General features: G+C 44.8%; 1 protein-coding gene across 1 annotated transcript; it reads right to left on the bottom strand.

Annotated features, from left to right (window-relative positions):
• Positions 1-565: 565 nt before the first annotated feature.
• On the bottom strand, positions 566-12,805 carry DMBX1 (diencephalon/mesencephalon homeobox 1). Its single transcript, XM_008640764.2, has 4 exons — positions 12,643-12,805; positions 9,208-9,386; positions 7,662-8,016; positions 566-7,211 (listed from the first exon to the last, which is right to left on the bottom strand). The coding sequence occupies exons 1-4, from the start codon at positions 12,794-12,796 to the stop codon at positions 6,811-6,813; spliced, it is 1,089 nt and encodes a 362-aa protein (XP_008638986.1). The 5' UTR covers positions 12,797-12,805; the 3' UTR covers positions 566-6,810.
• Positions 12,806-13,724: the final 919 nt, after the last annotated feature.

Below are 13,724 nucleotides of genomic sequence, written 5' to 3'. Positions count from 1 at the left end.
TATTTTTTTTTCCCATCAGCTTCATCAGGCATCAAACTGGGCCTGTAGGCAAAGTGAAAAGCCCATGAAATCAGTACCAACCTCTGGCCCAAGGAGTAGTTTCACCTTTTAGGTTCAAACTAACCCTGAAGGAAAAGGAGGTAGAGGAGCAAGCTTGTAGAAGCTTCTCTGCCATCTCCTGGAGCACAGCCCCCCGTGGCTAGGTGTAGAAAAAGGGACAGGTCTTCCACCAAAGGCACAGAAACATCCTCAAAATCACATGGAAACCCCAGTCGTTTGAGAGTGGTCAAACTTCTCCTGCACCACTGTCTAGAGATGTGCTCTCTGGTCAGGTCTTTCCTACCATCACCTCATCAGGCAGGAATTTTTCCCTGGGTTGTGCAGGAAGGTGACAAGAGATGCTGCAGCCACTGCTTTGGTGCCTTGTGGCCAAGGGGGAATTTCCACCTGCCACCCCAGCTGGAGATGTTGACCCCAACAGCAAGAAGCAGTTATTCAGCGCCTTTTTGTGCAGCTTTTTCCGTGTTGGCCCAGCCTCAGGTTAATGAATGATTCACAAAATGCATTTTCCTTGATGTTTTTTCCTTTTTATTAGCGGAGTATGAAAACAGGCAATAATTTTACAGAAAGCAGGACTGGCACAATCGGTACATAGCATCATGCTGCAGCTTTTCAGAAATGAATATAAACTCTTTTTGTTTTCTTCTCCTTTCACCTACCAGAATAAATAAATATGATACACATTTGAGTTCCTCAATAGTGAATTCTAAAGCACAAGGTCTTACACTAAAGCTCAATTTTACAGCAATCTGTACAGTATATTACTTTGATTTCCTTTTTGCAATTTAAAAGCCTTTGTTCCTTTGCAAGATGGGTTTGACATACAAACACGGATACACTTTGCAGCTAACTGTACACCTTGGGTCAGAACCTGGGAAAAAAAGAATAGATTGATTGCCTCCTGGTGTGAGAAAATAAACCAAAAAGTTATTTTCCATCGCACAGACACCTCTAAAGTTCTTCCTTATGAGATGGCCCCACTCAATTGCCAGAGCAGTTAGAAAAGGCTTTGGCCATTCATAGGGCACCAGCTGCACCATTTAACTTGCTATGGGCTTAATGTGTGTCTTAAAGAGATTTTGAAGAGGCCTTCCAGCCTGGAACCCAGACTATTAAAAATATAAATGAATTTTTTTTTTGGTTAGTATATGAAAAATTGTATATTCTTTACAAATTAATGTGGGGCTTAGGTGTTGTCCTCAGCCGTGGCATTGCTCCACTGAAGCTGGTGCAATAATTCCACTCTGGCATCACAGCAGTGATGAGGGTCTGTCTTTGTGCCATGTCTGGGTCTCACTCTACAGACCCCAGCAGGTTCCTCTGAAGCCAGCAAGTCCTGGGACACGTCCTGACCTTTGCATGAGGTGCTGGGGCCGAGCTCAGCGTTGGCATTAACGAGAGCCTGAGTTAAGGGGAGACACCCACATGCAGAGGAGGCACCTCAGCGTGTGCATCTCTTCCCCAGGAGTCCAGGAAAGCCAGGGACGAAGTGGAGGCTGCTGCCTGGGCAGCTGGGAAGCAAAGAGCATCTGCAAAGTCTGTGGAAAACAGGGAACCTTAATCATTGCTGGCCTGTTGTGTAACACGGTGGGAAGGTCGCAGCCGCACGGCAGAGCAGGGGATTATTTTTGTTTGTTTGATCTTGCATTGTTGAAATTTTTGGGGGTTTTCCTTTTTGCTGTTTATTGCACCAGCCTCTTCTTATCCTTCCACTATGGATTTGGGCTGAGAGGAGACCTACGCAGAGAAATAGCTTTTTTTCACTCAAAAGAAAAAAACCCCAGGAGATGTATTATGCTGCTCTAGAACAGATCATAAAAAGCCAGCAAGGGGCACATGGAGGGCTAAGAAGGGAGGAAAAGAAAAATCAACACAGCTTGTAAAAACCAGCAGGAAAGTTCTGTAATTGACTTTTTTCAAGCTTAACTGAATTATGTTTCATAGCTACTGTAATTAAACTAATAGAAAATGGTGGGTTTTAATTTGCATTCCTTTTCTAGAGGGTTTTTTTTAACCTTTTATGTATGAACTCTTCAGAAATATCCTGATGTTGCTCAAAATTGTCATGTCAATGGAAGTAGCACACGTGGAACACAGGGACAGAAATAATTACAGTTTCCTCCTCTGTGTCCACCCACTTTGGTGTTTCTTCAGCAAAGACAAGCATCTCTTTGGCTGGCTGCAGTGGCAACACATTAAAATTCTTCACATGGTGAAATACCTAAATGAGAAAGGAGATGTGGAGGGATCTGCTTGCTGATGGTTATTTTCATATTTGGCAGCGTTCTTTGTGTTTCCTACACAGCAAATGATGATTTTTCATGGAGGAAATATAGGGAAAAACATACCTCTCCTTATTCCCATATTCACCACCAAGGATGTTTCCCGTTCTTAGCCAAAAAAAAAAGACAAAAAAAAGAAAAAAAAATGTTTCCTTTTAGTCTCCCAGCATCATTACTGGATATTTTCTCATTTAGCATTTCTCCTGAACTGTTTAAATATCTCCTTTTTTTATTTTTTTAAAAAAATTTAATACTAATTAGACATCTCTTGCAGAGTAGAAGAAATTTAAATGCAAACTTTTGCCCTGAATATTGTGACTGGTTTTCTCCTGGGCCTTGATCCTGCAAGGACCATATATAAAACCTTTATGAATTCACTAGGGAAGGTTTGGAGCTGGAGTTGGTTCACCAAGCAGAGGCAAAGTAAACAAAACCATAGGAAGGGGAAAAGACTAGCAGAGGAAATCTCCAGATCTGTAACCTGTTTCCAAACAGGAACTAGGGAGACTTTGTCAGGAGTTTCCAGCACTGTTTTTAAAGGATTGGACCTATTCTTTTCCCAGCCTCTGTGCCATGCTGTGCATTTGTTTGGCATTCCTTCCATACATTAAAAAACCAACTTGAACACCTGCCTCACAGAACACAAAATGTTGCTTCCCTTTTTACATTTAACCTCCCTGTGGCTGAAGCTGTCCCAGCAATGCCCTGGCACCAGGTTGGCACAGCATCCAGAGGGGATGGGTAGCTCTTTTTCTCCCCTGTAATCGTTCATCTGATGAGGTAGGATCTCTGTGTTACACTCCAAGCATTTCATGCCTGTGATGGAAGAAGCTGTGTAATATCCAACTAAAATGTTTGTTAAGAAGTATCAGACCTCCATCTGGAAGTGAGGAGAAGGGAACCTCAATCTGTTTTGATTCTGAGACTCATCAGTGACTTCATTTTCTTAAATAGCTGGGGCTGGTGGAGGGGAAGGGGACAAGCAGATCTCACATCACAAATTGGGACATTCGCAGGGGTTCTTCCCACCTGGAGAAACATCCAGCTTTGCAAAGTTCAAAGAGGAATGATGCAGAATCCATCCCTTCAGTCTTCCCGATACATACACAGGATTAAACTGAATGGGGAGTTTCTCCCCATGTTTTTTCATAATTTTCTATTGGTCAAAAATAGCCCAAGAGCTCAGAGACCTTAAAACAATATACAGGAAAGAGTCCGTTTTGACAGATAATTGACTACTAATCTTTTGCAAGCTGTGAGCCTAAATTCATGTGTCTTTGCATTTCCAGATCAATTCTGGCTTTTCATGCCAGTTCACTCCCCTCATGGATGTTTGAGCTTGACTGTAACAAGGTAAACCCCAAATGTTGCATAAAATACTTCAGGGGCTCAACTGTATTTAAGACAATCTCTTTTTTTTTCCCTGCTTATTTTTAAATTTTAGATATTTTTATCCTGATTCAGAATGGGAGAACTAATCTGCAGGTGGGAATCATTCACATGCCCCAGTCCAGGACCAGCTGCGCCTCAGTCAGCTGCTGCTCCTTGCAGAGGCAGATGAGGATGGCACTGAACAGACACCCCTATGGACTGATGGAGATCCGAATGTCTCCTCTCCCAGTTTGCTTCCTGAGTTGTGCTGGCCTCATCTCAATGTTGGTTTTTAATGGTGTGAGAGATGCCCTGGTAGAAGCTCCAAGCCTCTGTGAGGAAGGAGATCAGCAATAACACAGGGATGAAAGGGGTCAGGCTCCAGGGTCGGTCAAGACATGTGAAGGCTGTGAATGTTAAAACGAATTTTTGCACCGAGGCACAGGGAAGAGTTTCCCTCCTTGGCTCAGTGGGGAAGGTCTCATCTCCCTCCAGAGGATCACAGCAAATCTAGTACTGGATCAAGTGAGCTTATCTCCTGCGCTCCCTGTCCTCACTTTGCAGGAGCAGGCCATAAATCCATGCGTTCTGACCTTCCATGGTAAGGCTGTACCTGCCCTGCTGTGAGCTGATGCCTCCTGTTCCAGCCCCATGGGCAGAGAAGAGATGCCTGTCTTACCTGGGATGGTACAAGAGTGACTGCAACCCTCTGCTCTCTGCCTGAAACACCCACTGGCATGAGCTGCAGTTTCATGGGCATCTTTTATTAATTAAAAAAGAGCTGAAGTGTAGATCTGATCTCACACCCAATTGCCTTGCTTGTTCACTGGCACCAGGGAACAACATCGGAAGGGGCATTAATTCAATTTGTGTTTGCTCTGCTCTGGTAAAACAATTCCACAGCCTATAAAGGTGCAGAGGTTAGCAGGGCACAGAAAAAATATAGGAGAATAGAGCCTTTCGAGGAAGGAGGAGGAAAATTAAAGCTTTGTTTGGGTGTCCTTGGTTTGGGTGACAGGCTGCAAAACAGGAAAGCTGGGACTTTCTTTTTGGACAGAGTAAATGTGCTTTGGTGGTTTTAATTTATTCAGACTCCTTTGAAAGCGGCAGCCAAAAATCTGCTTCCTACAAATACATTTGGTTTTGGCAAAGTGGAGAATTCTGCCGGTCACGGGGGCTGATTTGACACAGTCAGGAAAACTAAAGCATGAGAGAAAAGCCCCAAACTGAAGTGTTTGGCACAATGGAAATATTTATGGAAGACACTCCGTTTTCCTTGGAAGCTGGTGCGGTTGATGAGCTGCCCCCATCCAGAGGTCTGCTCCTGCTACAGCTTTATGAGGGATAAAGCACTATTTCCCATCAAACTTGGCTATTCTTACGTCTCTATTTGCAGGAGTTAGATGCTTTTTCAAGAAGCATGGATGTAGCTGAAAACACTCTTTTCTTCCATGTTTAAAGAGGTAATTTGACCCCTGGCTGTTGCCCCAGCATGAAGCAAGGTGGGAGTGAGAGGGGCCACAGGCTATGGGTCTATGCTTCATGTTAAATCAATTATGATTATTTGCAGAGAGACAGCACAGCTCTTCCCAGTCTATTAGTGACACACGCAGTTGACACTCCTGGGATACAAACAGACCACCTGCCCCAGAGTCACTCTGGATTTTTTTGGTCCTAGGTGATATTAGAGATTAGATCTGGATATCATCCCTCCCTAATGCTCAGAGTAATAGCAGTGGGTCCAAAATGTTTATTTGGTTAGGCAAAAAAGAAAAAACAACAACCAAAAAGTGATTTAAACTGGCAGAATCATTCCTTTCCAACAAGGAAAACCACCCAAGGATGAATGATGGGTCATTCCAATGAAATGAGACTGAAACTGTTCAATGCAACAATTCTGAGGTTGGTGAATTTTGGTTACTTGCAAACCCTGCATTTTTGGCAAGTTCATCTATCCCCCCTCAGCTCCACAGAGAATATAAAGCCCCTGCTTACACCTGCTTTGCCTCCAGAAGTTCAGCATTTTTCACTTGTTACATTTTTGCTTGATAACCACTTTCGGAACTGAGGGCTCGAGGATAGAATTTGGTGATCAGAGTTTTTCTAGACACAGCTTACATCAAGTTTTTCGTCAAAGAACCATAAAATTAATGGTGTATGAACACACCAGGAGTCCATACGAAATTTTTATTATCTATAGTCAAAGTAAGACCAAAATGCTCACCAAAAAGAAAACCCTGTAATTTGTAAATAAAGTTTGCACTTCATTGAAGATCAAAGAGGAAATAAAATAGATCAAAAATAATCCTGCAAATTTGGCCTTCATTTTCTCCCAGCCAGCAGCATTTGGCCAATATTTTGTCGTCTTTGAGCAAGTGCTATTAAAAAGAAAACAAAAAACGCTTGCCTTATAGGAAGTGCCTAAACAGGAAATTCACCTTCAGGTCATTTCCCAGTTGTTAAAAAATTATCTTCAGCAGAGAAGGGAGAAGTGGAGAGGTGAAGTGCACAATCATTTCTCTTCCCCATGAACACCTTTAGGATGCTGACCCAAGAAGAGCAACAAGCTACCAGCTGAGGTCGAGAGGATGGCTGATTTGTAACTCTGATACTAGCTACTAAAATTGAAAAGGAAAGGGGAATAAAAGCAAAAGAGGTCATGGTTCTGTAACACTGACAGTAACACACAGGTGATGGGCGCTGTCAACATTATAAACTATATACAAGACAAAGCAGGACTCTTTCTTCCCCCAAAGAACGCAACAACAACAACAAAAAAGTGAATATAACACAGTTGGCACCTTATTGAGGGGATGAGGACAGGGGGCTCCTCCTCAACATCACAGCCTTAACTCATGGCAGTCCAGAGGACAGTTCATCTGTCTAAACATAGATCTTCTCCCCCTTCCTCATTAAATATTTAGTGAAGACCAAGCCAGTAGCAGTGTCTGACGCAACCATGGTGCTAGTAAGACGTCAATAAATGCAAAGTTTTCCCTGCATGGGAGCACCTTACTTCAGGAAGAGGTGGGAGCACGTGGGGATCCAAGGAGTGCCATGTGTAGTGCCAACCTCTGGTGCATCTTCTCGTGGGCAGTCAGTTGGGGAGGGTGTCCAGCCCCAGGGACGCCGCGTGCTGCTTCGCCCGGAGCCTCAGGTTCTCAATGCTCGTGGTTTTACTGTTCAGGCTTGGCAGGGAGCTGGAGGCCTGCAGGATGGGGGAGGACCAGACCTGCTGAGCGTGGGACAGCGACTGGTAATAGGACTGACAGTGCAGGGAGCTTAGCGGGGCCATGTTGACGTTCATGCCCAAGTAGGGCATGGCAGACGGTGTCCCCATTTCAAAGGAGGAGTAATGGACCAAGTTGTTGGTGGCTGCCATGTGCTGGCGGAACTGCTCCTGCAGGCGGAAGAGGCTCAGGGGCGAGGAGGAGTAGGAGTGAGTCTGAGCCAGGCCACTGCTGGATGAAGGTGTCACAGTAGCGCTGATGGGAGACTCTGTAGCAGGAGACAGAGGGGATGGGGGTTATTCCTACAGGCTGCATGCAGGCGCTTATTCACACCCTAGAAGGGTTCGGGCAGCAGCATGGGCTTGTCTCTTGCATTGGAGGGCAAATGAGAGGGGGTGTGACAGCCCATGAGAGCTAAATGTGTGCCTTTCCCATACTTGGCACCTCAGAGTGCAGAAATGGGGCTGAGCTCTCTGCTGCTGCTGGGCACTGTTCTCCCCAAGGTCTAACTGGGGCGGAAGGCTTTGCTCTTTCAGTGCTCTAGCAATGGACATGCTGCCCTCTGTGGGGCCTGTTCAGTGCTGAGGACAAGAGGACAAGCGTGGGCAGCCTATCTGTGAGCACCCACTCCACAGGGAATATGGGACTATACCCAATCACCAGCACGCCCTTGGAAAGGGGTCCTAACACCAACCCCCATCAAGATGCTGCCCCTCACCTGCTTTTGGGCTCGCTCTCTTGCAGTTCAAAGCCTTGCTGTCCACACCAGGGCTCTTGTCCACTTTGGCCTCATCCAAGGTGCTCTTGAACTCCTCCTCTCTCTCGGTCTGGTCCTCAGGCGCTGACTCGCTGGCTGACTGCTCCGACAGGGTCAGGTTGAGGTCTGTGCCAGCCTCGCTGGGGAGGCTCTGGACCTTCTCAGTGTCTGGGGTGGGAGCCTGGGTCTCCAGCACCGGTGGGTCCATCTTTCCCTCACTGTGGCTCCCCTCACAGTCCTTCTGCTTCTGCAGCTGCTCTTTCTGCAGGCTACGCTGCTTCTTCCGGAATTTGGCTCTCCGGTTCTTGAACCAGACCTTCAGTGCCACAAGAAGCAGGGGAGAAAAACCAGTGAGAATCTTGCTTAGTGCCAAATTCAGCATCATTCAGCCTGGGAGCTTCAGGGGAACCCCAAGTAATGAGGTGCTGCAAGCCCACTGCGCCCAAAGGCTATTCCACTTTGCTGGACCTTAGAACTCGACTGTTTTCAGTGCATCTACAAATAACATATCAATCAGACTTTAAAAAATACCTAGCCTCTATATTGATTCTTTAAGACACTCCACTGCTGGTGTTTTTTGGGGTTTGTTAGGTTTTTTCCCCCTGAACTGGTTAGGCAGCTGCATCCAAAAAGAATGTCTTGCAGCTGTAATGTCTGATGAAGTGACATTGGCTTATAGTCTGTTATGTTTCTAAAACCATTGGGTTGTAAGTGTATCAAAACTACGATGGCAGCACTCAAAGTAAGTCATTACTGACATAGGCTGTTGTCTGGCAACTGCATTTAGGAAAGGAGGGGAGAATCCATATATTTTTTAACCTAAATCAGCAGACAGGGATTAGAAGAAATATATTTGCAGATCTTGGTCATGTTCTTTGGTTGGTTAGATAGGGAAACAAACCACTTTTTGATCAGAACGTTTTGGTATTTATATCAAAGAACTAATTTTTTTCCAGTAGTTTTTCTCTTTCTGATGAAGACTATTTGCGTTTTAAAAGACAAGAACCTCTCCACCAGCAGGTTATGAACTAGAACATTTCACAAGTTGAAACTAAAAAAAAAAAGCAAACAAAACCAAGAAGCAAACACAAACCTTGGCCTGAGACATTACAAATATTGACACTGGTGGAAATGAGCAGCTGGAATTACTTGGGTCTCTACTTTTTTGAGAAAGCCGGAAAAGCCTTGCAAATAAATAAATAAGTAGATTTCTGTTGCTGTTTCTAAAATTTCCCCTAAAGAAATGTGAAAGGACAAATGAAAACCATTGTGCACTTCAGACAATCCTAAATTTAAAAAATGTGGGCGTGGATTTGAAGTTACTTAAGCAGATGTGTGACTTTGGATGATTTTATCCTCCCTGCCCCTGCCTTTGACAACTTCACTGCCCCGAAATCTTTGGTTCCATTGGAAGAATCCTGAAAGGTCAAGGGAGTTGTCAGCCCTCTGGGAACCCCGCTATGTTCTTTTAAACATCCCCACTCGCAAACCCACAGAGTATCGGTACCTGGACTCTGGCTTCAGGCAGGTTTGTGCACATGGCCAGCCGCTCTCTCATCACCACATCTGGGTAGTGAGTCTTCTGGAAGGTCTTCTCCAGTGCCTCCAGCTGCTGGGCGGTGAAGGCCGTGCGACTTCGCCTTTGTTTGCGGTGCTGGGATCCATAACGTGCCTCCAAAATGATGTCTTGAAATGTACAGCCGTTGGAAGACAAGAAAAGTGGCCAATTTAATTATTGGAATTTGTATGCTGACAGTCGAATAAAGCACTTGCTAACATCAGAAAAAACTACAAAATGTTCTTTCGATTGCTTTAGTGCTAATAAAAACACACATATGGATTTTACTGGTTAATTGATGTGTCCAAAGAGACAAAACCATAGCAGAGTGGTTAAAACTAGATGACCTTTGAGATCACTTCCAGCCCCAATCATTCTATGATTCTAAAAGCCGTTTCTGTAGAAAGAATTTCTTTCTGTGACATCTGTGGAAGCTGTTGAGACTCCAGTGCTGAATTTGGTTGAAATAACTCAATCTGCTTCAACATCAGTGTGGCAGGACATGCAGATGCCCAGACCCCACCATGGCATAGGTATCTTTCATTAAGAAACACAAATAAAAACGATGCGGGGACGTTCACTGTTGTACTTCTTTAATGTCTTTTGTGGAGCTCACTGTAGTCTTCAAGGCATGATATTGGAGAGCTGTTCTGGGCTCCAGTTCAGAGAGCATTTAAGCTCACGTGCTTTTGTGCATTTAGCTCTAAAGCACATCCTTTACTGAGCACAGACACTCTTCAGCATTTGGGGTGGAAACTCCAGCCAGGGCCACGTCCAGCCCCACTGGTTGCAAGCCCAGAGCTCATGTGCTGAGCTCTTCTCAGCAGAGCAGCTACTCACAAGGTCAGACTTTGCAAACCAAGCTTGGAAAACTGAGAGCAGAGAAGAAATTCAGACTGGGGAAAATCTGAGGCCAACAGTAAAGGGCTTATTATTTTACCAGGGGCGTTATTATTGCACAACAGTTCGTGGGAGTAAAAAGATCTTAAATCAATGAAAATAAGTTACTTGAAAATGAAAAAAACCCACCCTTTATTATGCAAGTTGGGACATGCTGTGCTACAGCCCTGGTATGAAGCAGTCTGGCAAGAGGTTTGCTCTCAAAGAGGAAATGCAGAAAGAGTAGTGTCTGGTATCGTTTTTAATTCAGTTAAGAATGTGACTTCCAGTAGAAGAGAGTAATGAATACACGAGAAAACAATGGAACAGGGAGAAAAACTGGCACTATCAGTGCACGGAGCCTGATGAAGGCTCTGGCTGCTGTTTATTTGTGCTTTTGTCACGAGCATCGTGACATGAATCTAAACAGTAAACCTAAACCTGCTGTCGGGGCCACCCCCAGCACCACACAGCCAGGTCTCAGATCCACTGGCTAAGGAGTGTAGCAAATCAGCTTTGCACCGCTCAAACATTCCTCTTCCAAAACTTCCAGCTGTTCCATTCTAGGTCAGCACTCGCAGCGCCCTTCTGGGGGATTGCCAAAACTGCGTGGTTTTGGCAACCTGGCAAAGATGTGATCAGGCTAAAGGTCTTCAACAATATAGTGCTGGTTGCATACAAGAGACTCTCGTGTTTGAGGTGTTGGAGCTCCTTGGGGAGTTCAAATGCTGCTGATAAAGCTGCCCCTTTGGAGGCAGAGGGACCATCCTTGATGCACCCAGGCACAGCTCACAGTGCAGCCAGGTGAGGAGAAGGGATATTCCAGCACAAGAGATGAAATTGAAGCTGCCCCCAAAACATTTTAAAAAGCTAACATTTGTGTTTCAAGTACACGAAAACAGGAGAAAGGGCACTGGTTAAACACCCTACCTGCAGGCTGGAATATTCCCAAATTTCTAGAGTAGAGGTTAGACTTACCAGCTCCCCTGAGGCAGCAGCTCATGTATTAAGTTTGGCCACTCCAGCAAGAGGCAACCAGCAATTATTTTAATGTTTTAACTATGTTTTCAGGCTTTGTGCAAGAAGGAGAATATAAATTGCAGGTGAGGCTTTGCACTTAAAATCAGAAACCTCTGTTTTCTGACTTAAGGTCATTTGCTTTTGTGCTGCTTTATTCTGGCTGTCCCTGGAAGGCAAATGAGATCTATAACCTGCACTGAAAGATATTCAGGAGTAACAGAATGTGAGGCAACTGCAAAGGAAACAGCTTGTAGGTGTATAATGCCTACCCAGCCAATGATAAGCAAACAAGGGGACTGTGGGATTTAGTTTCGAAAGTCTTCCAGGTGGGTTATTAATTTTAAAGATAAGAGGTCAGGAAACCAATTGAATCTTCTGGTCAAGAATACGAGAATAGCTTTTTTATTCTTTTTTCATCTTCCTCTGCTTTACTCTAGTTAGGGCCAAAGACATTAAATCCTCCATGCTCTACTCTAAAAGATACAGGAGATCACAAACATCTTTCAAGAGATCTTCGCAGCTAGAAAAGGGGCACCTTGAGACCCAGGGTCTGCAAGGGACATTGCAGAGTTCAGGGCCATCTGCTCCCATCTGACCACCTGCATACTGAAAGGGGCAGGGAACAAGGGGATGGATGACTGGGACAAGGACAGTGCTTTCTTGTCATCACTCTGAAGTCCAGCAGCAGAGCCAGTAGAAGAGTCCAGGTCTCCTTAATTCCGCTTTGGTTGTTTATTGATGAGGACAGTGACTCCTGCTCTGCCCTGCACCACCTCAAAGATCCCACAGGCCATTGAGAACCATGTTAAGAAGATCACAATTAGCAGCTGGATAAGGGAATATTGCTGACATGAAGATGTGACAGCCAGCTGTGGCTCACTGATCCAAAGAGTCCAAGACCTTTATCATCATGCCTTTGTGGATTGCCCGCCTGGGAAGACATTCCTCAAACTTCTGGTTGCATTAAGGGACAATGTGGAGAAGCAAGACACGGTCTGGGCTGGCAGGAGGTGGCTGTTAGGGAATGCAAGACCTGAGCTGGTGCCTGAGCCAGGAAATCCAATTTACTTTGTGATCACGTTCATTTTGCCCTTATTTACTGACAAGACTGTAAAATTCTTTGCTGCTTTCTGTTCACTTGTTATAACACCTTTCAGTGTCTTTTTATTCTCTCTTTTCAATCCCATATATCTCTCTTTTATATCCCATATAGTGGGGCCACCTCTCATCTCTTCCCTCCACTTCTCAGCCATCGGGCGCCAGTCTGAAGCAAGCTGCCAGCAAACATTGGAGGTCAGGTGTCACCTGCAGAGCTTGGCCACAGGGCCAGTCCTGAAGAGCACACCATGCCCTTGGCTCTGTCACACTCCAGAGGAGTTTCACTCAATGCAAGCAACAAGGGGATTTTTTTTTGGTGGTTTCTTTTTGTTTGTTTGGGTGGGTATTTAGTGCCAGGGAAGGGCAAAGGCCATGAGTTGTTCTTACCAGCCAGTCTCTCTGCCAGGGTGAGGGCATGCACCGAGGGCCGGTAGTCGGGGGCATGCTGGGCCTGCTGAGCTGCCTGCTGGTGGAGGTTGTACATGGCACTCAGTGAGTTCATGGCGTGCAGGGAGTAGCCGTTCACTCCATAGTGCTGCATGGTGACATAGACCTGCAAAACATCACCCACAGGAGAAACGGGCTTAGGGACGTGCTGTTCCAGCATCCTGGAGTCTCAGGAGAGCTTTGGAAATGCTGAGCTCAAAATTAAAGTGCTGCATGCAAGGCTCATGTCCGACCCCTCAGCTCCAACAGGTTTAGGGGTGGGAATGCAAATATCTCCTAAAGCACCATCAACACCAGTCTGGCTTCTAAACTGAAAGCCCAGAATCTGAATACATCCTACTCATGCTGATTGAAATAAGGGAAATTAATTTTTTGCATACCACAACGCATCATATTACAGTGACTTTTAATGCATTGTCCTAGCTCTATCCCAGGGTTAGCTGGGATTTTGTCCCTATCATTTCCTACAGTAGACTGTTTTGTAATCCCATTGCTGGAATGTCAAATAATGTTCCCCATCTGAACTAATTTATAATTTGTTTCCATTGATTATGCATTTTTCTTACAGGTCTTCTTAAGAAAACACAAATGATACAGGGAAAAGAACAAAAAAAAAAGCATGTGGTGTTAAAGAAAATAAATCTGCAACGTAATAGCACCAAAAATGTTATGGCTAAAGAGGGAATAAGGTTTGCAATAAATACCGACATTTCATAGCTCAATAGCAAGGAAATTATTTCAGAAAACTAATGGCTTTTTTTTCTAGTGTGGGCTCTGCATGAAACTTCAAGCTCTTTTTCCTTACAGACCATCTGTAAAACTGAGCTAATATTGATCTCAAAAGCCGAGCAATGCTTCATTCATCCCTGTTGTAAATGACTGAGGGCCTCCAGGACGTCGTTTCTGCAGTTTGTAAGACATCAGAAAGGAAGTTGTGAAACATTAGCCACAAAATAAATTTTTTAAACCACCGTTTACATCAGCAAGTCACCGTCTGGAAAGCCAGTGCAATGACCAAACGT

Source organism: Corvus brachyrhynchos, unplaced genomic scaffold (assembly GCF_000691975.1).
Source record: "Corvus brachyrhynchos isolate BGI_N302 unplaced genomic scaffold, ASM69197v1 scaffold48, whole genome shotgun sequence".
In the NCBI taxonomy this organism is placed as follows: Eukaryota; Metazoa; Chordata; class Aves; order Passeriformes; family Corvidae; genus Corvus; species Corvus brachyrhynchos.
The sequence above is the reverse complement of the archived record's forward strand: the minus strand, read 5'-3'. Positions and strand labels throughout refer to the sequence as shown.

Bases quoted from the DNA above. Each gene is read 5' to 3' on its own strand.
- DMBX1 (XM_008640764.2), bottom strand. From the start codon at position 12,796: ATGCAGCACTATGGAGTGAACGGCTACTCCCTGCACGCCATGAACTCA. The intron at 9,387-12,642 runs GTAAGAACAACT...GTACATTTCAAG, and splicing joins CCTGGCAGAGAGACTGGCTG to ACATCATTTTGGAGGCACGT. The intron at 7,212-7,661 runs GTGAGGGGCAGC...CTCCTGCTACAG, and splicing joins GAGAGCGAGCCCAAAAGCAG to AGTCTCCCATCAGCGCTACT.